At 55.4% G+C, this 27,097-nt stretch overlaps 1 protein-coding gene across 1 annotated transcript in view; it reads right to left on the reverse strand.

The window, feature by feature from the left end:
- The window catches only part of LOC136005848 (hydrocephalus-inducing protein-like), a 131,433-nt gene that overhangs the window by 40,923 nt on the left and 63,413 nt on the right, over positions 1-27,097 (reverse strand). The window contains exons 20-34 of the mRNA XM_065663742.1: positions 26,459-26,623; positions 24,848-24,952; positions 24,265-24,372; positions 23,370-23,512; positions 21,384-21,462; positions 20,875-21,063; positions 19,159-19,353; positions 12,952-13,068; positions 11,470-11,589; positions 8,185-8,319; positions 7,436-7,635; positions 6,459-6,583; positions 4,811-5,001; positions 1,483-1,582; positions 250-368 (exon numbers count right to left, since the gene is read on the reverse strand). Coding sequence (XP_065519814.1) covers positions 250-368; positions 1,483-1,582; positions 4,811-5,001; positions 6,459-6,583; positions 7,436-7,635; positions 8,185-8,319; positions 11,470-11,589; positions 12,952-13,068; positions 19,159-19,353; positions 20,875-21,063; positions 21,384-21,462; positions 23,370-23,512; positions 24,265-24,372; positions 24,848-24,952; positions 26,459-26,623 — 2,091 coding nt within the window. The remainder of the gene's footprint in view (positions 1-249; positions 369-1,482; positions 1,583-4,810; positions 5,002-6,458; positions 6,584-7,435; positions 7,636-8,184; positions 8,320-11,469; positions 11,590-12,951; positions 13,069-19,158; positions 19,354-20,874; positions 21,064-21,383; positions 21,463-23,369; positions 23,513-24,264; positions 24,373-24,847; positions 24,953-26,458; positions 26,624-27,097) is intronic.

Consider the following 27,097-nt stretch of genomic DNA (forward strand, 5'->3'; position numbering starts at 1 on the left):
CTGCTGCCAAATACAACAGGACGAGTTCTGCCTCGGGGTTTTTTTCCATGCAAAGCGGGGATAACTTCTCACAAACAGAGCCACTCTGGGCTTATTCCTCTGACACAGAGCACTCCACTTGACCTGCAGTGCCAAGCGCCTGCTCAGCACCACCAAGTTGATTCAGACCCATCCCACAGCTCCACGAGGCTCGCTGCTGCCCGGGAGCCATCCGGATCCACCCCATGCCCTGCGCCCCGTCCTGCTCACCCTGTAGCTGTGGCTTGAGCCAACAGTCACCTCCCCGATGCTCAGCTGGTCACAGCTGAGTTGGACCTGGGGCCCGACGCCTTCCCCGCTGATGCACAGGGGCAGCCTGGTCTCACAGCCTGTGGAGGGAAATCTCTGTGAGTGCAATTCCCTCTGCTACCCGGCACTTTCCAGGTTGTCTCAGTGCTGCTGCCGGTCCCTGGGCTGGATGGAACCAGCTCTAGATGCTCCAGGAGAAGATACGGGACCCATCTCGTCCCTCAGGACATACGCCTTGGGGCTGCTTTCTCATTTCTAACCAACCCCCTGGGCCGGTGTCTCAGAGAACCACAGAATGGTTTGAGTTGGAAAGGACCTTAAGATCATCCAGTTCCAACCCCTTGCCATGGACAGGGACACCTTCCACTAGAGCAGCTTGCTTCAAGTCCCGTCCAGCCTGAACTTGAACATTGCCACGGGTGGAGCAACTTCCTTGGGCAGCCTCTTCCAGTGCCTCACCACTTTCACAGGAAAGAATTTCTTCTGTACATCTAAACTAAATCTCCCCTGTTTAAGCTCGAACCCATCAGCCCTTGTCTTATCTCTCCAGTCCCCGATGAAGGCGCTCTCTCCAGTCATGGAAAACCAGCCTTCTCACTGAGCAGATCACATAAGCCATAAATGTACTGCTAACGTGCACATCCCTTGGTGCAAAGGCAACCGAGACCTCAAGGCTTACAGCTAAACTCCAAGGTGGGTCCTTTCCCTTAAATTTGCTAGAGATGACAGAGCACAAGATCTTCAGTCTGAAGGCTGCTCTCAGCCACTGAAGCAGCCTAAGGTGCCTGAATCCTGGCTCAAATTTTGGATGAGCTCTCACTGCCATCCCAGCCTACTCTGCACACAAAGTGAGCAGCACGAGAAGGAGGAGAGAGCCACGCCACAAAGACTCATCTTGGAGGTAACTGGTCTGCAGGGGCCTGGTGCTCCTTCACTAAAGCTGTGTTGCAAATGCTGGCAAAGCCATAGCGGGAAAGCTTATTCCTTCACTGCTTGGTCACTTCTGGGATCAGGAAGGCAGAGCCAGGCATCCTGAGCCCTGGCCTCCGACAGGAGACCACCGGGAACCACGGGGACAGCGGCGTGTGCCAGCACTGCCCTGTTGAGCCCTCCAGAACTACATGAGGTCCGAGTGGGCTGGAAGAGTGTTTCTACCTCCTCTGTGGGAACAGGAGCAGGAGGAAAGAGCTGTACCTGAGATGTCACAGTAGACTGTCTCTTGGTAGACTCTGGCTTCTTTGGGCTGAAAGATCACACTGATTTCAAGGGAAGAATTGGGCAAGACATCTCCCTCCTGAAACAGAAGTGACAGCAAACCATTTATCTTCAAACATCACATTCTTGTTTCCACTGCAGCCCTGGAAGCCTCTATTTAGAGCATCAGCAAAGAGCAAGGAGCAAGCAACGCTTGTCAACAGCATTTATAGGAGAGCTTGGAAGCAGCAGCTTCCAAAGTCCCTCGCCTTTACTGGCACCCGGAAGGGGCATTTTGTTCCCCTCAGAAGAGACTGAGCTCTTGCCCACGGATTTAAGTCTGGGCCACGCTACCAGTTTCTGCAACTCTCTGCTGCTCTCGCAGAGGATCCTGGCACTGGTGCACAGTCCCAGGAAGCCCTGCCACACATTTCAGGAGGCATCCCTGGTTTCTATAGGCTCTCACTTCCTGCAACTGGTTTAAGGAAAGGCACCTCTCAGCCTTACATGGGCTGCAGGAGCAACCAAGAAGAGAACAGCAGCCCCTTCCTCGGAAAACAAAATAGAAAAAATAAACTACTTTCACCCACTGTAAAAGAAAGAAGAGGTTGGGATTATTCCAGGGTTTACTCCAAGATGAGAAGGGATGCTGCGCTGCTCAGACAGCAGCCATTCTTCATCTCAAGACCATGCAAATACTCAGAAGGCAGGCTCTGGCTGATTGAAGGCCATGGGGTTTTCGCTGGCATCACCAGGAAAGTGAGCAGTTTTCTCTGCCTATCTGCAGTAGAACTCAAAAAGCCCGTTTAAACCTGCCAGCCTCGTGTCCAGGCTCACAGACGACACTGGAAGGGAGACTCAGATGTGGTATAAATCCAGGTTTTAGGAAGGGATTGCTGTGCTTGGGCTCAATTTGGCCTCCTTTCCACCCAGGACCATTGCATTCTGCAGGTCAGTATGTGAACTAACAGTGCACCAGTGTCCTTTCTTCACCCCCGCGCGCTACGTGGGAATGTGTCCTTACGGAGAATAACTGATACCTCTGAACACTGTGAGGACACTCATGACGTGCCCTTAATTCACAGCCCTTGCAGCAGAGCCCAGCCTGGGGTCGGCTCTTGCCGCTGTTCAGAAATGCTTTTTGCAACAAGTGCCCCTAGCCTCACCAGAAACCGGATGTCTCCTCTCTTGGCACATCAAGCAGCTGATGTGGGATCTGCCAAGGGACCTCCTTCAGAGATGAGAAGGAGGAGGAGCAGCAGGAAGGGAGGTTCTCAGCCATCACTTACCATGGGCACAATGGTGAAAATATCACTGCAGAAAGGCATGGAGCCTCCCTGCACCTCTGTCCCCTGGTTCTGGGAGCTGCAGATGGGAAGGGAAGGGTGTTCTCTGAGAGGGGGGACCAGCCCGTGCTCCACAGGAACATCAACCAGCTTGTCCTCTTCCTGCCTCTGCAGCCTGTGCCATGGGAGAGACGAACCAAGCAGATAATTGAATAAGCAGCAGATTTGCAAAGCCTGTCGTGTCAGTGCACGAGCAGCAAAGCACTCGGCGAGGAAGAGCAGCAGCTCAGCACAGGGCTGACCCTGAGACACAGGCTCCCACATGGATCCCATCATTGCCGTTCTTCCCAGCACAGCAAGGAGTTTTACTCCTCACTGACGAGCTAACAAGAGGTTTCTTAAAGCTGGCAGCCCTCAAGAAAAAGCCTCCTGCATTGGGAGGGGAGAAGCAACTGGCTTTCAGCTGCTCGTTACCAGCATCACACTTTTCCCCTTCCCTTTTGCACCCACAGGGGTGAGGAGACAGTATCTGCACTGCCTTTCACCAGAGGATCCCGGTGCACTTCCAAAGCAAAGCAACGGATTTGGGCATCCCATCACTTCAGTGACACAAATGGGTTTCTGAGCATGAAAACAGAGGTGCCAAGAGACGAAGGCACTCTGCCCAGCATCACCTAGTAAAGAAGTCAGGACCAGCATCTCTGAATGCAAACCCTACGTGGAATCTTGAACCACCTCATCTTTTCCCTCGTTTTGGCCTCCACTGCAGAGCTGTGATGCACTTAACCTCTCCCTTTATCGGCGGCTGCAGCAGAAATCAATCTAGTGTTTAAAGATCACAAGCGGGAGATGAAAGGGGAGCACTGCTGCAGAGCGGTTGCTCCTTGCTGGCACACTGCTGTCCCCCCTTCACGCTCCAGTCCCCTGGCCATGAAGAACCAGCGGGTGACAGCACTGGGGGACCAGGGGAAAGCTCCATGTGCAGCAAATCGAGGCAACGCCGTGTGAACGATCATCACCCAGCTAAATCCAAACGCAAAGAGAAGGGAAACAGGCAAGGACGTTACTTGCTGCACACACACTGAGCCTCGCGCACATGCTGTGCATGAGGAGGGCTTCCACACACTGGCATGAGCAGCCCTCAACTCAAGCTCCGTCAGCAGGCCAGAATCACATCCCCAAAAGCGCTGCAGGAGGGACACCTTCTAATGGGCCATGTCTTTTGGGGTCACATCCCAACACAGGCGCCTGCACTGCCTCCTCTCAGGAAAAGGCCCTCTCTCCTCTGAGGTCTCAAAAGCTTCTCTGACAGCAGGACGGTGGCCTTGGACCATCCCCAAAACTACGAGTAAGGAGGAACCAAGCGTCGTGCTCAGAGTCAAGGACAGAGACTGGCACGACAGCAAGTCTCATACGTAAAAAATCAGGTTGAAGTGAACTCTGGGGAAAGCTGGTGGCTTCTGAGGGGACAGAGGATCACCCAGGGTCCAGTCCGAGACAGGCAGGTGGGGAGAGATGCTAAAGAAATGGTCCAGGGAAGAATCAAGGCAAGCTCACGAGATTTTCTTTTAACTCAGTGCGTTTGCACAGAACTCACACACTGTGTCATTAAAAACAGACAACAGTGGAAAACCAGTTCTGGCCTTTGAGGCATTTCTGACCTAATTACGCTGAACTTGATGTGCTCAAAGCCCTTGAAAAGTGCTGCAGTTCAAGGCAGTTTCCTGATCAGCTCTGGGTTCAGACTAACTCCCGTATATCTGCACCCATCTGAGCCTGAAAAGTCGCACAAGGATTGCCCAAGTCACATAAGCTTTAAAGTGTCATTTCCAGTTCATCCCCCCAGGCTGTGAGTGTTTCTCTGCTGCCTGAAATGGCAATTTCAAAGCCTGCGATGGCAAGGGTTAAGCTCCACGCTGTGCATGGGTTTACGTGCCCTAATCCGTTCAAAAGCCCCAACAGCCCTCTGAGACCGTGTGTTAGTTTTCCCCTGGGGCATCTATCTTTCTGAGACGAATCTCTCAAACAAACCTCAGCTTCTGCCGCTCCTCCTCTTCCTGATCAACAAAACGCTTCCACTGGAAGTGGGCCGTGATGGCACTCTGATTGTGGATGACCAGGGAGCTTAGCTTTGACAGCGTGACAGAAGTCTTCTCAACTGTCAAGGAGCTCTTGTCAAGCCTGATGTTGACATTTACGGCTGTTCCACAAAGGCTTTTGTGAACATCTTCACCTGGAACAAAGCAAAAGCAAGTCTCGCCTCATCTCACTTGCTGACGGAAGTACAAGGAACAGAGCAATCTGCAGGCAACAGAAGAAAGAGCTGCAGTTTTGAGCTGCATAAGCAGTTCCCCGGATCAGGACACTTAGCATATCCTGACAGCTGCACATGCTACAGCATGAGGATGTCCTGGCACCACCTTAGGCACCTTATTTTGGGGGACGTTCGTGGAGATGTATCTTTTCAGATGTGCCCGGGTGCCCTTTGGGCTGCCATCCCGCTCAGGTCACAGGGAATTCTACATCCAAGTCACTCAGTGACGCTGAGGAGCGCCACCTCAGCCATGCCTTGCCCAGGGTCTCCTGCAGGCAGGAGATGCCCCCAGTGTCGTGTCATCCTCATCTCCTGGTCCTGAAATATTGGGCATAGCTCTGATCTCAGAACCCAAGCGGGAGCATTTGAAATGAAATGGAGAAGGGCAGAAACAACAATGGAAACTACAGAGCAGCTTCTGTGCTGAGCTCTGCACTCAACAGGCTGCTACTGGGCCCTCGGATCCATCTGCCAACTCCTTCTTTGGCTCCTGCTACGGTCACAGCCAGGTGCCTCACCACTGCCCGCACATTCTTCCTTGTCAAACGTGCTGCTGTTACCACTTCACCACCGGAGAAGTGAGTCCCTTCACTAGGGTAAGTGTCCTCTGGAAGGCTGGAGACTTACTTCCAGCACCAGAGCAACACGCACAGCAGCACAGCCATTTCAAAGTGTTTCTCCAAGGTGGTGTTCACGACCTACCTTCAGGCATCATTGCGCCCTCACATTACTGACTCCAGCCAGCCCTAGCAGCAGCTTGCTCATGAACCTCACCACTAAAGAACTGCTGCTAACAAGGCGGTTTCTACAGAATCATTCCCAGGCTACAGCAAAGCTCAGAGCACCCTAATGGCTACCGCTGCCACAGTTACTGCTCCTCCTGGTCACAAGTCCTCAGCATGGCCCAGCTCTCAGCACAGCACCAACTGTACCCATGCAGCACATCACAAGAAGAGGGTCTCTACCTCAAAGGCCTTCCCAGGAACTGTAACACAACAGATCGGGATGAAAAGCAATGACCCGTCAGGAGAGCTCTAGGGGACAGGTTGCAGGCTCTTCAGAGAGCTCTCTTGCACGTTAAAAGCCATCTCCTTTTCAGTCAGGCTCCCTGCTGTGAGTTCTTCTGCAATGGAGCACCCAGAATATTCGCCATCGCCCCCGGTGCACCGTGCGCAGGAAGATCTGCCTGCCTTGTTACAGGCTGAAATATTCCAGCACAGGAATATCTAGCAGCCAGCAAGGGAGCTTTGCTCTACTCAGCGTGAAGGAACCTTGCAGAAGGGATTCAACAGGACAATGAAGCCACCAGATGATGACAGACAGCGCAGACACCGCTCTGGTTCGAAGGACACACGGAGGGTGCTCCACGCGCTTACCTGTGTCATAGTGAACGATCATTGGACTCGTATAAACACCGGTCTTTGGTGGGTGGAATTCCACCGTGACTTCCATCGCTTCTCCAACGCCAAGAGTCCCAATGGAGGGATCCACAGAGAAAGGGCTGCAACACAAAGAGAGAGATCAGGACTGTATGGGAGACCCGGGCCCTCCGTTAAGTTTGCAGTCTAGTTCGCTTCAGCTCACTTGTGCAAGCAAGGAGCAAGCAAACCACAGTCGGTACAAGAAAACCAGAACATCCAGGATCAGAAATAGAGCGGGTGACTCTCCCTGCTGAAAGAGAACCAGACCTCAGAAGATCCCGCGGTATAACACGACCCCAGCCCCCCACACTCTGCACCCAGTTCTCAGTTCTCAGCTCTTCACCTCTGCACACGTGCAATCCAGTTACTCAGAATTCTGCTTTTTTGTGTAGTTCACTTAAAACTTTCCTAATGCTTCCCATTTCTTTATTGCAACTTGGGACTGAAATAGTTCATTGCCGAAGTTCGGGAACTCTTAAAACCCTTGTCAAGGAGCTCTCCACACACGCTCTATTACCCAGTAGAGTAGTTGGCAAGCGCCTTGCAAATAGATGCTAGACTTCACTGGGTATTTATTGTGGTGGTGCCTCTCACCAGCTCATTGCTTGCCTGTTTCTTGAGGCTGTGTTTGGGATCCGTGACCTGAGCCCCTCGAACTGTCCTCTGCCACACAGCACCTTCTTCAGCAGTCAAGCTGCCTTCCTACCTTGCCTCTTCCAACCCAACAGCATCAGACCTGCAAGATGCTGCGTTGCAGACACCACTGCAGTGTCAAACTTGCTTGCAGAGCTTTCTCAAAACACTGCAAGCAATGGCAAACCCCACGTGTCCTGCCCATCTCCAGCACCTCAGATGCTCTGCCTCCTTTTTCTCACAGTTTACAAGCCCATGACCACGCAACAGCGTTTTGCGCAAGGGATGAGCTCCTTTACCTCAGAGTGGTGATGCTGTAGCAAGCCTCCCGCTTCCCCACGTTGCGCACCAGCAGAGTTTTCTGGGTGCTGAACCTGACTGGACACTCGGAGAAGTTCAGCTGCTCAGGGAAGTCCAGGCTGGCTCGGGCACCTATGGCTCGGATAGGCACAAAGAACTTCTCCCTCTCTGTGATGATGATAAGCTCGTCGAAATAATCCTGCAGGGAGAGAAACAATCTCAGCACAGTGCCTTTAGCACCATGCCCATGGCAGAAGAAGAGCTGCTGGTTTCTGTGACTCTCACAGTAGCATTCGGTAATGTACATGCACTTTTTACCTTCATGGCCTTTCATTACAGATTATTTCACAAGCAGGGGCAGCCAGGGACCATGGGGCAGATCCTCTTTAGTTTCTACAGGCATGCTGCCCGAGGGTAGGCCAGAGTATTGAACTACATTTAAGCAGCAAACAGAAGATGAGGAAAAGGCCGTGCACAGGCAGCAGACTCTCAGCCCTGAAGCCAACAGACGTTACGTTAAATATTCCACCACTGAAGGGGAAAACAGCCTGAAACAGGCAAGAGCCTCCAGCCTATGGGAGCACAACCTTCACCACCAGGAAAGAGTCTCCCCCAGGTCTAGATCCAGTGCAACTCCACTGAACGCAGGCCACTTCTTCAAAACCCACACCACACGCCTGCTTTGGAACCCAGCCCTGCAGGTTCACCTTCCCCTCAAGGCGCCATCTCTCGGGACCTCCACTCTCACCTTGTCCTCATCAGGTCTGAAAAGGATGCGGTAGGTTGAAGACATGCCCGGTGCTACCTTATAGTCCTCATTACTCGGGCTGATCAACTCGAAGTAAGGAGAGTTCCCCAGGATGACGTTCAGCAGACGAGGAACCTGCAGGGAAGACACAAGTAGGATTTTGTCGCTTGTGGAAACATGAGAAGGGACCAGGACAGGCCATGTGACATCCTTCCTTACCACCTTTCCAAAACACTTTTAGCTCTGAAGCTACACGCACGTAACACACGAGAGTGGACTTGAATCCCTTCTGCTGAGCTACACAGCTGCAGCACAGAGACAGTAGGAACAACACGCCCTGCTCTGAAGGCAGCAGGAAGGAGATGCAGTACCTCAAGCCACCTGCGTATTCAACAAGCCCAAAGAACATGCTTGCTTCTGCCTGCACACATCCATGCAGTCATACCTCTGGAGGGGGAATGTATTATCTGAAGGCAAACCAGCGTGCGTTATACGGGGAGGGAAGGAAGTCACTTCTGACACACCAGGGTGGAGCGGGGTGGTCAAGCTGCGGTGCTAGTCATGGCGGTGGACCAGCAAGAGAAGCAGACCACAGACACTCTGGGCTTCCTGAGAATAAAAGCTTACCTCAAGAGCAAAAGGACGAGCGCAGGAAGACAAAAGAACAACCCCAGGAAGAAGCAGATGGCTAAGAGAATTTAAAGGGGGCTGCAAAGCAGCAAGGGAGATCCGTAATACAAGGAAAGGCTGGTGCAGAGATGAGAACACCCAACGTGCCTCTACGATGGATACCACAGGCACGGAGACAGCAAACAGACATTCTCTAGCACACAGGCAGCAACGCCCCAGCACCCAATCTCATCTCAGAAAGCATAACAAGGAGACTTTGAATGACAGGCAGCTCCACTGATGAACACGACGAGCCTTGGAAAAAATGGAGGCTCATTCTGCACCCCTGACCCAAGCCTGGTGACCCATGGCCAAGGCAGCCCTGGACGCTCTAAACACCCTTTGCTCCCACCAATGCCCTGGGGCAGCAAGCTCCAGGAGCCCATTTCCCACTGCAGCCACACGTTCTGGTCGCCAAGTCCCTTGGCACGTGAGCCCAGGTGGCAAAGATCTTCAGCAAGAGCCACCCAGGATGCCTCTGAGGGTGCTGAGCAGCAGCCTGAAGACAGGAAAGCAATTCGACAGCAAGTAGGCAAGAGCAGTAAGCACAGAGTGCAGCACTTCCGTATCGGACTGAATACAGAGCACCTATTGGGCTCGATTGCACTTTGCCTCTGTTACACATTGCTGCTAGCTGCAGTTTTAGGGAGCAGACAACCTCAGCTACCACGCAGGATACATCAGTAGGATTCCGAGGAATGTGGGAAACTCGTGAGACAGAGCACAATGTTCCTTTTCCCCAGGACATGACCAAAACCCAGCAAAATTAGAACATAATGAACTCTCTTGGGATTAGCATCTCTATCTTTGTGCATTTAAATATGCCAAGGGTTTTCCTTAGAGCTCATCTGCCTTTTACACCAGGGCTCTCTGACGCCTGAGGCTGTACCAGCTTCACAACTGATTCATTTTGGGTAAAATCAACAGTTCACACACTGCCTGCCCTTCACAGGGCATAGAAATCCCAAGCTGCAGCTGTTACCAGTCTCTTACGTTTTATTGGGAATGGCACCAACATCAATGCAGGTGTTGTTTTCCACTTGGGAAGCACGAATAGAGCAAATTCACTGTTTGCCTCTTTGCTGGTACTTGGCAAAGGCAAACATTCTGAGGTGCTGCACGGATGAGGGAGCAGCTGAAGCCAAAAGGCACAGTGGGAATGAAGCAGAGCAGTAGGAAAAGAGAAGCTGAGGCCCATTTTAATAAGCAAAGGGCACACCTGCAGCAAAGATTGCCCAAAGTCACTGTGAACCACACCAGTGGTGTCCCTTGGGCATAGGTACCCACATTGCAACTTCCCAGTATGCCCAAGCTACACCAGGAATGACACAGTACTCTCTGGGAGTAACTGAGGGACCATACCTTCATCCTTCCTTGCCAAAGGCTCTTCCATGCTCTACCACGTCCCTGTAAAACCTGTTATCTCAGGAGATACTCTGACTTCTCTTGCTGTTCCTCCCCCTACATTAAGCCCTGACGGTGTCACTCCTTTTGTCCCCTCCTTTGTTTCTCCCAACAGGGAGATTTGAGGAGGGCGTTAATTCACCTGCACACTTCCACCTCCCCCCCGCTCCCCGCTGTGCCCTCCTCTCACACACACGTCTTGCTCTTTCTTACACAACCGGATCCTGAATTACGCCTGTTTCTCACCTTTCTCTGCTTCCAGCACACTTCCTCTTACGTACCAAGAGAATCCCTGTGCGGAAGAAAGCGCTCCGCGACAGGACGTTGAACTCAGCCCCTTTCCTCCCTCCTGTCTTTTCCCACCAGCTTGCTCTTGGCACATGCCTCACTGGAGCAAACGTTTCCCCAGCTGAAATTCAAAAGGTCTCCATTTCCCCCTCTACAGCAGAGCAGAACAAAGTTGCTGCCACTTCTCAACTTCTCCCTGCTCATTTTTCGTAGGAAATCTCAACAGGATCACAATCTTTCCCGTTCAAGTTGGAGACCTTCAGGAGCACATTACCCTGCCTGTGCTGGGATTCTCCAAAGAGAACGCACAGCCACGCTGGCTTAGAAACACCTGAGCAGAACCAAACTAAGCTTAGCAGGAGCCTCAAGTGGCACCTCAAGTCCTCCCCTTTAACTGCTGCTGCTAAGCCAGCCTGTTTCCCCTGCTCTTCCAAAACACCCAGCCTGGAGTGCTAATGCCAGGAGTTACAACTTACTCCAGCACAAAGTGGAGAAAACTCAAGCCCTGTGCTTTGACACGGAGTTGCACACAGGGGGCTCAACAGGCTGAGAGAGGGAAACATGCCCTGCCAGAAACCAAGATTAACCAAGGAGCCACCGGGACATGGTGCACACTCGCGGTAAAGCATGACAGCAGGCAAGCACTGCCCAGCCCTCGACATTCCCATCAGTCCAGGGCTTTCAAGGGGAAGCATGCTGGCTCAGAAAGCTCCTTTGGCTTAGTTACCACCAGTGCGCGGCCAAAACCAGCGGCAGAATCCCCAGCATGGCAACATTTCCCCCATCTTGCAGAGTCACGCTGCTGAGACATTTTATTCTGGATGCGCTGCGCTGCAGCAGGTAACTTGCTCTGCTGCACACCACGTGAATTCCACTGCTCTCCTCCTCCAGCCCAGTGCTCAGCCTCCACAGCCCAGCACTTACCCTGTCGATGTTCCTCAGAGCTAGCGCCGCTATGTAGAACTGGCGGGGAACGTAGTTCTCAAACACCACCTCGGATGGGAACGGCTGGAACAACCTCTGCTCCAGGCCAACTGCTGAGAACTGCAGATGCAAGACAGAGCAGAGAGAGCTTCAGCTGCTGGGAGAAAGATTAACGAATGAAGATCCCACACTGATCTCCAGTAAATACAGTCTCTTGGTGAGTACATCTGCCCAGCTCACACTAGGAGATGGGAGCCCACCCACCTCCGCTCTCAGCTCATAAAACGTTTCTGGACCATGTTGAGCAGCCTCAAGCTAAGAAGCTCTTTTGCAGGCTGTTTCTCCAGGCTGCCTTCTCCAAAAGGCAAAGCAGCGCCCACCTCCAGCAGAGCCCTCTGCTAAGGGGCTCACTCAGCTCCAGACGCTTGCTGGAACAGTCACGAGCACTCAGGGAGCAAGCAAAACCCAGGAGTTTCCAGGAGCCTCCACAGGAAACAATTTGCAGGTGAACTTCCCTCTGAGACAGTGAGACTGAGTCCCACGCATCCCAAATATCTTTTTGGTTTTTTGATGCAGACCCGAGAAACCACTCGGAAGACACCAGTACCAGGGAGGAAAGGCCAACAAGAAAGTAACAGGGCAGGAGGGAAACAGACAAATGAGGTGAATGCTGGATGGGGATGAAGTTTCAGCTGAAGTCTCAGCATTACGGGGCAACTTGAGCTAGACTGCAATTCATATCCCCTTTCCCCACGAGCTTTAAGTTGATGCTTCACTGTATTCTCTTACTGCTCGTTTCTTGAACACCGCTGCAGAAGCAGCTCTGAAAAATGCACGCAAAGACCAAACGCTGACCCAGCAGAGGCAGTACTTGGAGATAATTCCTCCCTGCTTGCTCTCCCCTCTCCCAGCTGCACTGCTGTCACTCGAGAGACACAGGCAGCTCTCCCGCTTCTCCACAAAAGCCACGCTCAGGCCGAGCCCAGTAGCTGTAGCACTGCCAGTTATTTGGGCGCCCGTCTTACGTGTTCCCACCTCCTGTGCTGCCTGGGGCAACCCGTAACCGATGTGCTACATCAGGTCTCTTGCTGGCAGCTTTCTGCTCAACAGCTTACCTCAGTCATCCACCCACCTGGACTGTGTGTTAGACTGAGCAGTCCTGCAAGAAAAGCAGCTTTGAACATCCACCTAAGAGAACACTGATCCAGGCAAAGCGCATCCACTCTTCTCTGCCCAGCAAAACCCACCCACTGCAGCAGAGGTTCCACCGCCTTTGTGCAGACCAGGAACTTCAATGGCTCATTGGAGAAATGTGTTTTTTGCCTTTCCCCCAGCAGAAAGAACTCCACCACCTCCAGTTGGAAATGACAACAGGACCTCATCACCAAGCTGCTTGGGTAAGCTGGAGGCAAGGCTGCCACAAGCACGTGCCCTCTTCAAATGTCACATCAAACGGCAAGGAGAAGAGCAGGGAAAGGCTACCTTTTGATGGGAGACTTCACCCATGTCCCGAAGCTGGGTAGCCTGGGGCCGCCTCATCTCCCGAGGGCTGGCCAGCCTCTGCCTGGTGGTGAGAGACTCTTCTGCCTCTCTGACCAGCTTCGGATTACGAGATGCTACCACTCTGCTCTGGAATCCATCCGCCCTTCTGGAGGACCTCATGGGCCGGGGGGTCTTGCCACTGGCCATGTCGCAGAGGTCGCCTGGAAGAAGCAACAGTTGGACAATCCACAACCCCAGAACCTTAAAACCCTGGACCCATGGAACCCTGGAACCCCGCAACCTCAGGCAAGGGCTCTTAAAGCTCACCCAGTTCCAACCCCCTGCCACGGGCAGGGACACCTTCCACTAGGGCAGGTTGCTCCAAGCCCCGTCCAACCTGGCCTTGAACGCTGCCAGGGATGGGGCAGCCACAGCTTCTCTGGGCAACCTGTGCCAGGGCCTCGCCATTCCTGGCACACCCAAAGGACACAGCTGTGTCTCCAGCCTCTGGCATCCTTCCTAAGCAGAGAATACAGGGCCTCCCCACCCTCACTCATGATTAGACCATATTTAGGCTCCATTCATAGACGTAAAACCCCACAACAAACAGACCCTGAGCCAAAACAGCCTTTTGCTCTGGGGGCAGTCCCACGAGCCACACAGACGCACCAGGCGCTACTGGCACTTCTCACCCTCTCTGCAAGGAGCCTGATGATGTTTCTAACTACCTCAGCACAGAGTTCAAGACTCTGATTAAGAACTATACTTTCTCAAGGCTACTTTGCCTGGCTCACGTTACAAAGATTATCTGGCAAAAACGGCTCCTTCCAGGCAGGAAATCACCCCACTGCCCAAGAGCATTTCTCCATGCAGAAGGACGCCCTCATTTTCGCTTGTTAACACCCAAACTCCAGGCTCCCTACAGGCACTCCAGGCTGCCACAGCAGGAAAAAAGCAGGAAACCATCGAAGGCACATGAGCAATTAGCTCAGAGCTACGTAAAATCCAGGATGATATTCCCTCCTGCTTCCCTGTGCTCCACATCACCTCTGCTGTGTGCACTTGCTGGACACAGCAAGACAGCATCTAGGCAAAGATGGCCATTCCCTGCCCCTCGACTGCTCCCCACACCCTGCAAGCAAGGCAATCACTTCATTCCTTTACTGCCAAGGCAGCGACAGCACTGCACGTGTTTGTGGTGCCGGGCCCTCCACGGCTTCAGGAAACAAGGCTACCGTTTCCTTTTGTCCTTGCAAGAAACTCCAGAGCTCTGCACTGCCCTACGGACAGGAGGACCTGCTGCAGCAAGAGCTGGGATTTAGAGCTGGAAATAACTCCTTTTCAAGGGAGAAACCTAATGGGGATGATCCAGCATTAAGCTGGGTTTCAGTGGTTTCTTACCGGGTCTTAAGAATAACTGCCTTATTCGTTCCAATTCTCCAAGCTGTGATTTCACTTCACTTGAAACGAACCCTGTCGTCGCCCCCACAACGCTTATTTCCAGAGGGCTTCCAACCTCCACAGCCCAGCCAGCCCAGCAGCTTCCCCCCGCGCCCTGGAGCAAGGCTCTTCCACAGCCCCAGAGCCTGCAGGGACCAGCCTCCCAGAGGAGCAGGAAAGGAGCACAACGGAGCAATCGGGCACATCTCCCTGCAGGGGCAGGACAAACCAGCCACCAGGACACAGCACCCCTCCAGCCCACCACCCCACGGCTCCCTGCTCCCCACCTCAGACAGCCAAGGCTCCCTTTGCTGCAGGACCTACAGCCTAGCTCCAAGTCTCTACCCTCCCTGCAAGTTGCACGGCAATTTCAGAGCCCGTTCAAGCCCTTCTACCTGCCCAGCCCTGCTCTTAGCCCAGGGATGTTTAAATCCTGACGGCTATCACACAACTGCCCCATCCCTGCTGCCAGCGGAGCTGCCTCCTCCCTGCCCAGGGCCAGACGCTACCTGAGCACGGGTGATTCACGCTTCTCCTGGAGGATTCCTCCGTGCGGGGCCCAGCCTTGGCTCCTGAATGCCCTCGCGCTGCTCGGCAGCTGTGGGCAGCTGCAGGGACAGGAGCCGCCCAGGGACGCCTCGGTGTGGCTCTTGCCCACCAGCACAGCAGCTAACTGCTGCTGGGCTGCCAACAGCCAGGGGAACCTGGGCAGCAAAGGACAGGGCTGGCACCTGGGCTGCCCAGCCCCTCTCCTCAACGCTCTGGCTTTGCCAGCTAGGGCAGGGTTTCACCAGCGCCTCGAGGAAGCAGAGCTCAGAGCCTGACAGTAGCTCAAGCCTGCTCCTGCCTCAGCGGCTCAGCAACTCCTGCTCTCACTGGGCCACGGCTGCTGCTCGCCTTTAACAGCAGCAGCTCCCCTGTACGTCACAATAGGCGAGGGCCACACGTGGCTTCCACGGCCACCGCAGGGCCTTGCTAAAGCTACAGCCTTGCGGATCCCTGCAGCCCCCCTACGCCTTCAATGTCTCCCCCGCAGTGAAGCCCTGCACCAGGGCTAAAGTGCACCTTACAGCAGCATTTGGTCACGCTCCGTGAGCGACACATAAATTGCTGGAGACACCGCAGATGAGCCAAGAATTTCTCTGCTTCAGCAGGAAACAAAAAAGCTTCCGCACTGACTACAAAGCAACCATTTAATTCCTACTTTGCTGGCCCACGAGGAGCCCCGCCACACCAGGGCCATGGCCAGCCTGCCTTTGGGGTGACCCCTGTTGCTGTCCCTGCTGAGCGCCCGTCGATGACTTTGTACCCATTAAGCCTGCGCACACGGGCACACGCACCACACAAGGCCACCCAACTGCCCGGGGCATCTCAGCTGCCAGGAGCTTCACACGTTTGCAGCACAGCGTTTGCCAGAAACAAAAGCTTCCCATGAGACTCGGGGCCACAGGCAAAGCAAATCCTCACACCTGCCTGGCGGGGAACGTGGAGCCCTCACTTTGAAACCAACACTCATCATCTGGGCCTTTACAACACAGGCAGGGAGGATATGAGCCCCGAGTGCTAACTGGCTCTCCAGGCAGCCAGCCTCTGGAAACACTCCAAAACATGTCCCGCACCATGTCCAGCCACGAATCCAGCTGGAAACTGGAGAGCTCAGGCAAAGACACCTCAGGCGTGACACCCCTGTGTGCTGAAGGCACCAAGGCAGAAGCTCTCTAACTAAAGGAAACCCCTTACAAAAGCTCTACCACAGCTGACATCATTAATAGGAGCCCACTAGTAGAGCTTCCTGCTATTTCCTTCATAACCTTCAACTGCCAGCCAACGCCGAGACAGCCCAAGCTCCCTTCCAGGGTCATAGAATCATAGAATCATAGAATAGTTAGGGTTGGAAAGGACCTCAAGATCATCTAGTTCCAACCCCCCTGCCATGGCCAGGGACACCTCACACTAAACCATCCCACGCAAGGCTTCATCCAACCTGGCCTCGAACACCGCCAGGGATCGAGCACTCACAACCTCCCTGGGCAACCCATTCCAGTGTCTCACCACCCTAACAGGAAAGAATTTCCTCCTTAGATCCAATCTAAACTTCCCCTGTTTAAGTTTTAACCCCTTACCCCTTGTGCTGTCACTACAGTCCCTGATGAAGAGCCCCTCCCCAGCATCCCTATAGGCACCCTTCAGGTACTGGAAGGCTGCTATTAGGTCCCCACGCAGCCTTCTCTTCTCCACGCTGAACAGCGCCAACTTGCTCAGCCTATCTTCATACGGGAGGCGCTCCAGTCCCCTGATCATCCTCGTGGCCCTCCTCTGGACTTGTTCCAGCAGTTCCATGTCCTCTTTATGTTGAGGACACCAGAACTGCACACAATACTCCAGGTGAGGTCTCACAAGAGCAGAGTAGAGGGGCAGGATCACCTCTTTCGACCTGCTGGTCTCGCTCCTTTTCATGCAGCCCAGGATACGGTTGGCTTTCTGGGCTGCGAGCGCACACTGCCGGCTCATGTTCATTTTTTCATCGACCAGCACCCCCAAGTCCTTCTCTGCAGGGCCGCTCTGAATCTCTTCTTTGCCCAACCTGTAGCTGTGCCTGGGATTGCTCCAACCCAGGTGTAGGACCTTGCACTTGTCATGGTTGAACTTCATAAGGCTGGCATCAGCCCACCTTACAAGCGTGTCAAGGTCCCTCTGGATGGCATCCCTTCCCTCCAGCATATCAACCGGACCACACAGCTTGGTGTCACTGGCAAACTTGCTGAGGGCGCACTCAAGCCCACTGTCCATGTCAGCGACAAAGATGTTGAGTAAGACCGGTCCCAACACCGCTCCCTGAGGGACACCACTCGTTACCGGTCTCCAGCCGGACATCGAGCCATTGAGCACAACTCTTTGCGTGCGGCCGTCCAGCCAGTTCTTTATCCACCGAGTGGTCCATCCATCAAATTGGTATCTCTCCAATTCAGAGAGAAGGATGTCGTGTGGGACAGTGTCAAACGCTTTGCACAAGTCCAGGTAGATGACATCAACTGCTTTACCCTTGTCCATCAATTCTGTAGCCCCATCATAGAAGGCCACCACATTGGTCAGGCAGGATTTCCCCTTAGTGAAGCCATGCTGGCTGTCACCAAGCACCTTGTTGTTTTTCATGTGCCTTAGCATGCTGTCCAGGAGAATGTGCTCCACGATTTTACCAGGCACAGAGGTGAGACTCACTGCTCTGTAATTCCCCGCGTCTTCCATTTTCCCCTTCTTGAAAATGGGGGTTATATTTCCCGTTTTCCAGTCGTCGGGAACTTCACCTGGCTGCCATTATTTTTCAAATATGATGGCCAGTAGCTTAGCAACGTCATTCGCCAGCTCCTTCAGGACCCGTGGATGGATTCCATCAGGTTCCATGGACTTGTGCACGTTCAGGTTCTTAAGACGGTCTTGAACCAGATCCTCTCCTACACTGGGCCTAAGGTCTTCATTCTCAAATTTTTACCTTTAAGTGGAACCGACTGAAGTCTTAACCGTGCTTTCCCAAAGAATCTTAGAGAATAACAGAATCGCAGAACGGTTTGGATTGGAAAGGACCTTAAGATCCCCTAGTTCCAACACCCTGTCACAGGCAGGGACACCTCACACAAGACCATGGTGCTCAAGCCCCGTCCAACCTGGCCTTGAACACTGCCAGGGATGGAGCATTCACCACTGCTTTGGGCAACCTGTGCCAGTGCCCCACCACCCGCACAGTGAAGAATTTCTTCCTTCTAGCTAACCTGAACTTCCTCTGTTTCACTTTAAGCCCATCACCCCTTGTCCTCTTGATACAGTCCCTGATGAAGAGTCCCTCCCCAGCATGCTGGTAGGCCCCCTTCAGATACTGGAAGGCTGCTATGAGGTCTCCACGCAGCCTTCCCTTCTCCACGCTGAACAGCCCCAGCTTTCTCAGCCTGTCTTTGTGCAGGAGCTGCTCCATCCCCCTTAGCATCCTCGTGGCCCTCCTCTGGATTTGCTCCAACAGCTCCATGTCCTTCTGTTGAGGACACCAGAACTGTACACTGTGCTCCCAGTGGGGGTCTCATGAGAGCAGAGGAGCAGGATCACCTCCCTTGACCTGCTGGTCATGCTCTTGGTGATACAGCCCAGGACACAGGGGGTTTCCGGGCTCAAGCGCACGCAGAAGCACCTCATGTTCCAACCCCCAGGTCCTTCTCCTCACGCTGCTCTGAATCACTTCTCTGCGCAGCCTGTAGCTGTGCCTGGGATTGCCCTGACCCAGGGCCAGGAGCCTGCACTCGGCTTTGCTGAACTTCATGAGGCTGGCCACCTCTCCAGCATGTGCAGGTCCCTCTGGATGCCATCCCTTCCCTCCAGCGCGCCGGCTGCACCACACAGCTTGGTGTCGTCTGCAAGCTTGCTGAGGGTGCTCGATCCCACTGTCTGTGTCAGCGACAAAGATGTTGAACAGGGTCTGCCCCAACACCGACCCCTGACGGACACCATTCGTCACTGGTCTCCGTTTACACATTGAGCCATTGACTGCGACTCTCTGTGTGCAGTCATCCAGCCAATTCCTTGTCCACCGGCTGTGCATCCAGCAAATTCATGCCTCTCCCGTTTAGAGACAAGGACGTCGTGTGGGAGGATGCTAAATGAAATTTATTGGCTCCAGAGAGCACGAGCGTGGCGGGAAGGGCCAGGGGCAGCTGGTCACTTGCGGGTGGAGGGCAGGCCCCGGAGGTGGTAGATCCAGGAGCCGCCAGGGCAAGAGACCACCAGCCTGCTGGTGACAGGAGCGGGGCCGCCCGTGAAGGAGACGGTGATGGTGGTGCTGCTCTTGGCGCGCAGCATCTCCGGGGCCCTGACGCTGAAGGCCGGGTGCTTTACGGCATACTGGAACGCCGTGGCCCTCGGGAAGACGTTCCTGAAGGAGATGGAGGTGGTGCCGCCGGCTGGGATGAGGAAGGGGCCCTGGGGTTCAGGGGGCAGCGCAAGGCCGATGAGTGGGATGCAGTACTGCCCGCCCAGTGCAGAGCTGAGCTGCAGCGTGGCCTTGGCTTTGCCCAGGTGGCAGGGCTCAAAGGTCACTTCCACGTTCAGCTCCGAGCCCCCAGCGCTGGCGGGTGCCGCACTGATGGATTTTGCCGTCTGGAAGTCGGCACAGTCGGTCTGCACAGAGGAGACAAGAGACCATGGGGGGTTGGTCACAACAGCAGAGCCAGCGCCTCGGGAAGAACACGATGGTCCCCTGGCCCGTCCCACCCAGACCATAGCCCTGGTGAGTGCCTGCGGTGAACGGGCACGAGAAGTGTGCAAACGTGCCCAGCAGGGACAACCCTGCACCCAAGCCCCAAGACTGCCAGACCTGGGCTGCAAGCGGGAAGCAAGCCCAGGCACCACGGGGCCTGCAAAAGCAGCTCCAACCAGGGCAGCAGACACGGGCCCGCAAGGGAGGACAAGCCCACACTAGTGGGAAGGCCCCTGGGCTCACATGGCCACCCAGGCTCTGCCAGGCCACGCCAGAGGCACTCGGACCCCTTGGTGGAGAGGGCTGGTGCTGGCCAGAGGAGCTGCCTCCCAGCCAGAGCCCCGGCAGCCCGGGCTCACCTGTAGGAGGTACTCGGTCTCCTGCTGGGCAAAATTCCGGATTTTGGTGGTGATGGTCTGACGGGAGCCCAGCGTGGTGCGGAAATACACGGGCTTCTCTGGCCTGCTCGAGGTGGCTTTCAGCTGCAGGTCGTAAGACAGAGAGCCCAAGTCGCTGCTCTGGAGCACCAGGTGCCCGGTGCTCTCACCCGTTTTCAGGGGCTGATACTCCAAGACAAGATCCGCCTGGGAGGAAGGAAGGAAAAAGCCACGGCGTCAGGCACAGGCAGGGAACACGTGTGCCTGAGAAGGGGGCAGCTGGTCCCTGCTCTGCTCAGGCAGCGCTTGAAGGCTGGGCTGCCTTCCCCGCTCTGACTCCCTCTCTCTCGGGCACAGCCTTGCTCCTTCTGGGGGACGGTTCACTCAGGGACAGATCCCAACAGCTCAGAGCCCTCCAGCATGATGCCAGAAGCTGCCCACCCTAAAAAGCCCCTGTGCTCCCCCAGGGCACACACCACCTCCTGTCAATGCAGGCTGCAGACAACCTGGCCGCGGGATCAGGCTTGTCCTGCAGCCACTCGCACCTGGAAGCAACACATTAAATGAGGGGCACATGGCACAAGGACCTGCCACTTGACGCCCAGTGGCGGCGTGTTACAGGGGCCAGCAGGGCAGACTCCACCAGCGCAGGATGATTCCCACTGGGGATATTCTCGCACACTGCTCCCTCTCTACATCATCGGCAGGGAGCTGCCACCACGGAAAGAGGCCCCACATGGCTCCTTTCAGGCATCACCCTCCAAGAGCCCCCCCTCCGGCCACGAGTAGGGAGAGCAGAGTGAGTCGGAGGAGCTTTGCTCCTACCTTTGACTGTGCAGGAAGAGTAAAGTGCTGTGGAACGCTGACGTCCGGCACTTTGCAGTTGATGGCAAACGTCACCGGGACAGGCAGAGGGTTGTCCACCTTGACGGTGGAGGACACTCTCTGCCGAACGGCGGTGCTCATTTCGACAGTGCCGATGGGTCCCGAAGCCATCACCTTGAAAGTCACCATGTGGAACAAGTACTCTCCGGTTGTCTCGTTGAGGAAGGTCACCTGAATCAGACAGAAAGGGAAGTGCTGCTCATTCCACACATGAAAACAGACCCGGAAGAGCCCACCGAGCTCAGCGCCCTGCTTCCAGGAATGGCTATGAGCACCCAGCGAGGAGGAGTGCAAGACCAGAGAAAGCACCTGTGGTATTTCATAGGACCCGTGCACGTGGAGGTATGAAAACAGGCGTGTAGCTTCTCGGTGAGCCAACAGCTCCTTGAAGGGCCCTGCAGACCAGTGTCCTCACTCACCTTTGCCCTGTAGACTCCTTCTTTGTAGGAGAAGAAGGTGAGCTGGTAGTCCTTCTTCGCAGAGCTCGGCACGTCGATGTATGAACACCCCTGCAGCACAGAACTGCTTTCCAGGTTCTCTGGTTTGAGCATGTCAATAACCACCAGGAACCTGCGGGTGACAAGGACGCAGTGAAGGTCAACAGGAAGGACTCCCATAGGATACCCATCCTGCGGGGGTACAATACAGCCCCTCTCATCCTCAGTGCCTCGGGCACAGGGCGCCAGCTCTCACCCCCCTTGGAGGAAAGCCCTCCAGGATGGCTCTGCACAGGCAGAACGTGGGTATGGCCAGACACGGCCAAGGAGAGGGAAAAGCTTTCAGGAAGGAGCTTCCAGGCACTGGAAGCTTCCTGCCTTGTGCTGCTGCAGGGATTGCTCATGAGGCCAGACTCCCTGGGCTGGACTCACCTCTGTGGTCTCTGCAGCCAGTTGGACACAGGGATGAGCTCCGTGTGGGAATTCCTGCACGGAACCTGCCGGGAAATGGCCCCTGAACACCTGGGGGCTTCAGCAGTTCCTTCCAGCTGGTAGCGTAAGCCTGTCCCGTCCGGCAGGGGGAAGAAGATGGAGCCCTACAGACAACGAATAGGACAAGTCGGCTCTGGAGCACCCCTGGACAGTCCCATGCCTGAGGCTCTCACTGAGGCAGCTTTCAGCACGTCCAGCTGGCAGAGCTGTGACTGCAGCCCCGTCCCGCGCAGGAGGAGACAGACGCCAGCGTCGCACCTGCTCTGAGCTGCTTGTGAGCGGGTGCGTGGCCCACAGGACACGGCACAGCTACAGGACACAGAGGCATCATCTCTGGGCAAAGCAAGGAAACACGGGCCCTGCAGCAGAGCTGCTCTGCACATCCCAACACTCCCTTACTGGCCCCACTCACCTTGGGCATGTCCCTGCCAGCCTGTGCTCACGCAGGGACAGCCGTGGGCAGGGGGTGGCCGTCCCTGATGAGCTCCATTGCCTCAGTCCTGCTGGCCTTAGCCCCAACTGCGCTGACCAGAGAGCAGCCTGTAAGCTGGCACAACAGGGGCCCCCCAGACATGGGCCATGGAAAGCTCATATCCATGCTCATTCTGGGTGCCCGTGGATCCCAGACACCTGCCTCTGCCTCCACAGCAGCTGAAAGCTGCAAGACTCCTCACGCAGGCTGTACGTTAAAGAGATGCTGAGCACGTGCCACCCTAAGGGCACAGATCTGCTGAGCACCCTGGAGACTTGAGGCCAGAAATCTCTGACCTGGCCCACTGTAAGGCCAGCTGGAGCGGGACAAGGAGCGCGACAAGGACCCGGCAGCTCCAGCACCACAGAGCCCTTCTGAACTGACCCCTTGGATTTAGGAGCTTGTTGCTGGCCTGGCACAGAAAACATTGCAGAGGGGCCAGTCACCCCCATGTGCCCAGCCTGAGACCTGCAGGAAGGGCTCCTCCCAAAGCTCCTGCATGACCCTCAAGAGATCTCTCTCGTTTCCCACCTGCCTGCTCACGGCCAGGACGGCACTGACAAACTGCAGGGCAGCTTTGCCCTTCTTGCTCCCTGCAAGCTGCAGAAGGACACCAGCCAGGTGCTGCTGGCAGAAGTGGTTGTGCCCGGGGCTTGGAGAGCCTGTGCAGCCCGTGCGCTGAGCATGGGGGTCTCTGAGCCCCCTGGGCTGCCACAAGCAGCGACCCGGAGCTACGCAGAACAAACTTCATTTCTTGGCCTGCAGAAAGCCTGGCTTTTTACGTTAGCTGCTCCAACACGTTTGGCGCTCAGTCCCGACTTCCCATCTGCCCTTTGCCCGTGCCTGGCCCCCAGCCACCACAAAACCCAGCTTCCAACAGAGAGCACAGGACACCTTCAGCTTGGACAGGGCCTCCAAAGGTCATCTCGGCCAACCTCCTGCCCAAAGGAGAGTGACCTACGAGGGTCATGCCACGAGGGTCAGCACGCTGGCACAGCTCACCTACCTGATGCTTCTTGTTCCCACAGCTCATGGTTAGGGGTCTGTAGGTGACCTGGTAGGCCTTTTCTTTTTGCCTGGCCTCCAGATGGATAAATTCAGGCCCTTTCCAGTATTTCCCCTCAACAATGGGCTTCAGGGTCCAGGCCTCGCTGCTCGGGTTCGACAGGAGGATGGTCTGGCTCTGCTTCTCACGCACATTGCAGCTGAAAGTCAGGGTCTGTAACAGAGGAGCACACAGGCTGCTGGGTCGTACCCACAATCCTTGCCACTCTTCTCACGCTGGCTCTACACCAGGACCTGGAGCACAGGGAGCAGCTTTTCCTTGTCACATGCAAAAATTACACTTTGGCCACAGCTTTTGGAGTAAATCAAGCTGGTTGTTCTTGAAGAAGGGAGCAGAACAAGCCTTTCGCATGCTGGGTGAAAGGAAACTTCAGGGGAGTCCTGAAAGGAAACTGCTGTGCAAGGACAGATCTGCAGCCACACAGCCCCTTCCTTCATGGGCAGGATGAAGAGGAGCTCCATGCTCTCTTTGGGAGCAAGAGCCAACTGCTCCCAAGCTACCCCCTCCCAGGGGCTGGATGCAGATGCCTTGCCCCTTCCTACTGCTGAATGCCCTCCCCTGGCCCGGCACGGGGCAGAAGTGTGGCTGCGGGTGCAGTGCTGGGATACAGCGGGGTGGCTCTGTGGGGAGGGTCTCAGGAGAGCCCGGCAGGGTGCTCCCACGGCACGGGTGCTGCAGTGCAGAGCCAGGACAACCGAGCTGCTCACTGGAGGAGCAACACCTCGAACAGGGGAGAAAGGCAATGACAGGGCTCAGGAACTCTGGCAGTCCTGCCCAGCACTTTCTCTCTGGGATACCCCGGCACAAGCGAGTCTGCGCTCGCAAGTGTCCTTCAGTTCCTGCCCTGGGAGAGATGTGGCGCAAATGCTGGGGTCCAGGGGCCCATCCTGTCCCTGCTGCGTTACCTCTCTGGTGCCAGGGGCCTCCACGCAGGATCCCGATAGCGTAAGGCGGAGCGCCTCGCTGCCCGGGATGAAGCACCGCAGCCCCTCGTACTGGACAGCCTGGCTCAGCTTCGAGGGGCGGAAGGTCACAACGAAGGGGACATCCACCCCTGGCCTGATGTAACCCTTCGTGGGGCTGATAGAAAAGTCCGGCTGGAAGCTCTCCACGTCCCACAAAAACCTTGCCAAGGAAAGCACAAGGACAGGAAAGAAGGATTAGCCACGGGGAGCTGTCAAGGCAGGGTAAGTCTCAGCGTGAGGCTCTCCGTCTCTGGTGGGCTTTCCCACCACATCTCAGGCCTGATGCTGAGCCACCTGGCAATAAGGCTTCAGGCTGGGCAGGACCCACTGCACCCATCTCTAAATGAGCTTTTGCTCGTACCCCCTTGCTAACTGCCAGGGCCTGACTGCACGGCCATGGCTGCACGACTCTCCAGCGGGATGGAGAAGCAGAGAGGAGCTATCTGGGCACACTACGGCTCCTCACAACCCTCATCCAAGCAATCAGCCCTCAGAGAGGCGGGGGGGTCCTGCTTTACCTGACTCCTGTGTTGCCCGCGTTCCGCATGACGACGCGCCGGCACGTGTAGCTCTGCCGCACCACGGCTCCAAAGCTGAGCTGGTCCTGGTCCAAGCTCACGAGGCTGCCCTGGCAGGAGCCCCGCACCGCAAAGAGGGAGCGCACCAGCCCGCGGCACTCCAGCAGCACTTCCCCGCTGAACGGCTGCATGCGGCGCTTCGGGGAGAAGGTCACCTCCACTTTGCAGGTGTCTCCTCTGGCCTTCAGCTTTAGCTCCTTGCTGGGCTTCAAGCACAGAACCTACCCGAAGAGATGAGTGGAGACTATTTCATCTGGCAAGCCAGCTGCGGAGCCTCCCTCACCAGACTCAGGGAAGAGGCTTCCAATTCCTCTTCTGTCCACACCAACACTGACCCAGTCCCACTCATTCCCTCGTAGGCATTCCTAGGTAATACCAAAGGTGTTTTCTGCCATGTGTCCACCTGGTCACGGTGAGGTCACCTCTGCCTTCTAAAGCTTTCATGGAAGTTCCAACAGAGCTGTAACCCTCCCTCTTTCAAGATTCACCTCCCTCGCCTTTCCAGATCTAAAATATGCGGCTGCATCCTGACCTATGCGTCTAAACAGGTTAGAGGAATTGTGCCGCCTTCTCACTTGTGGCTCTCGGGGAGTCCTGGCACCCAGCTCAGCTGAAGCGTTCACACTGCAAGCATCTGCTGGCAGAGCAGTGCCAGCAGGGAGGACGGGGCAGGCACAGGCAGCCAGGGCAGCCCACAGCTGTCATTAGCTACTACCTCCCACCCACAGCAGCTCATCGCTCCCTGCAGGCACACTAAAGTGCTCTGCAGAGAAGGAATGGCACTTACCCCAGCTTCCTGCAACTCTGGCACGGTGGATGTGACTCTGAGCTTAAAGGCGAGAGGGCCTGCGCTCTTGTTGGCTATGGTGACGATCTTCTTCACCGTCTGCCCAATGCAGATGTTTCCTAGCTTCACCACCTTTCCTGGTGGATGCACAACGTCAACCTGAGGCAGTAGGGATTGATATCAAGCCAAAGGAAAGAAGGAGAAGAGGTTTTCTGCCACTCTCGTGGCAGAAACACAAACCATGGTAGGCTGGGGAAGAGATGAGGAAATGAGAAAACCATGCTGGTTGCCACCTGCACTTTTAGCATTTAGATTTCATCTCACCTTCATTTCTATGCCCCTTCCTTGGGCCTCAACAGTCAGCTTCTCAGCCGGGGCACACGGAGGCAGCAACAAGCTGTTGTGGCTGTTGTCGTCTTTAGGTGTCCGTAGGAGCTGCGCACAGAGGGAAGAGAAACCACAGACAGCATGAGTTTCTGGACCTTCACCACGTGAACAGACTCCCCAGACGAGCCATCCCCTCCCATATTCTTTCCCCCCAGTGGCAGGGATTATCCAAGTCCCTCCACAGCCTGCCAGCAGAGCCGGCTAACCCTGGGATGCCGCCGGGCTTTGCCCTGCGCGCTGCCCCCGTCTCCCTGGCACAAGCCTGGGAATGCTGGAGCGCTGGGAATCTCCAGGAGCGTGCACAGACCTTCCCCCTCACCTGCTCCTCAGCAAGGTGCTGCTGGTCAAACTCCAGTGAGTAAACCCCACAGGGGTTCTTCACCACCACCGTCCCCTCTTCCCCATGGCTCTGTGGCAGCAGCGGTCCCAGCTCGAGCTCTGCGGGGCTCAACTCCAGCCGTGGCTGCAGACCACATCCCAGGACCGGCACCCGCAGGCGTTGGCTGCTCTGGCAAATCTGGATCTGCAGCTCGCCCCGGTAGCACTTCTGCAAAGAAGCAGCACAGAAAGCTCCTCCGTGAAGCCCCAGGTGACAGCGCCTCCAAGGCAACAATCGCCCCAGGCTCAGGGGTCTTCTCAGCACCTCTAAGCTGAACCCAAACCAGGCAGTTACTTAGAGCAGGGGCTACAGCATCTGCATGGCTCTGAGTAACTGCGGTGAGTCCTGCTGGGGAGTGTAAGTGGTCAGTTGGCTACCAGATGGATCTAAAACGGCCTATCAGGGGTTTTCACCTAGTCGTGGGGGAGCGCAACGCACGTGAGAAAAGTCTGCTTTCTCAGACACAGTCCTGGCGCTGCAGCACCGGGCAAACATCAGCTGTGTGAAAGAGGCAGCTGAGCTCTCACTGGACAGAAATAAGGATCGTCTTCTCTGCTCAGTGCTTGGCTCTGGTCAAAGCCAGACACGAGACGCTGAAATCTCCACGAGCAATTGAAAGATCCCTGCGACTGTCCCCAACCA

Source organism: Lathamus discolor, chromosome Z (genome assembly GCF_037157495.1).
Source record: "Lathamus discolor isolate bLatDis1 chromosome Z, bLatDis1.hap1, whole genome shotgun sequence".
Lineage (NCBI taxonomy): Eukaryota > Metazoa > Chordata > Aves > Psittaciformes > Psittacidae > Lathamus > Lathamus discolor.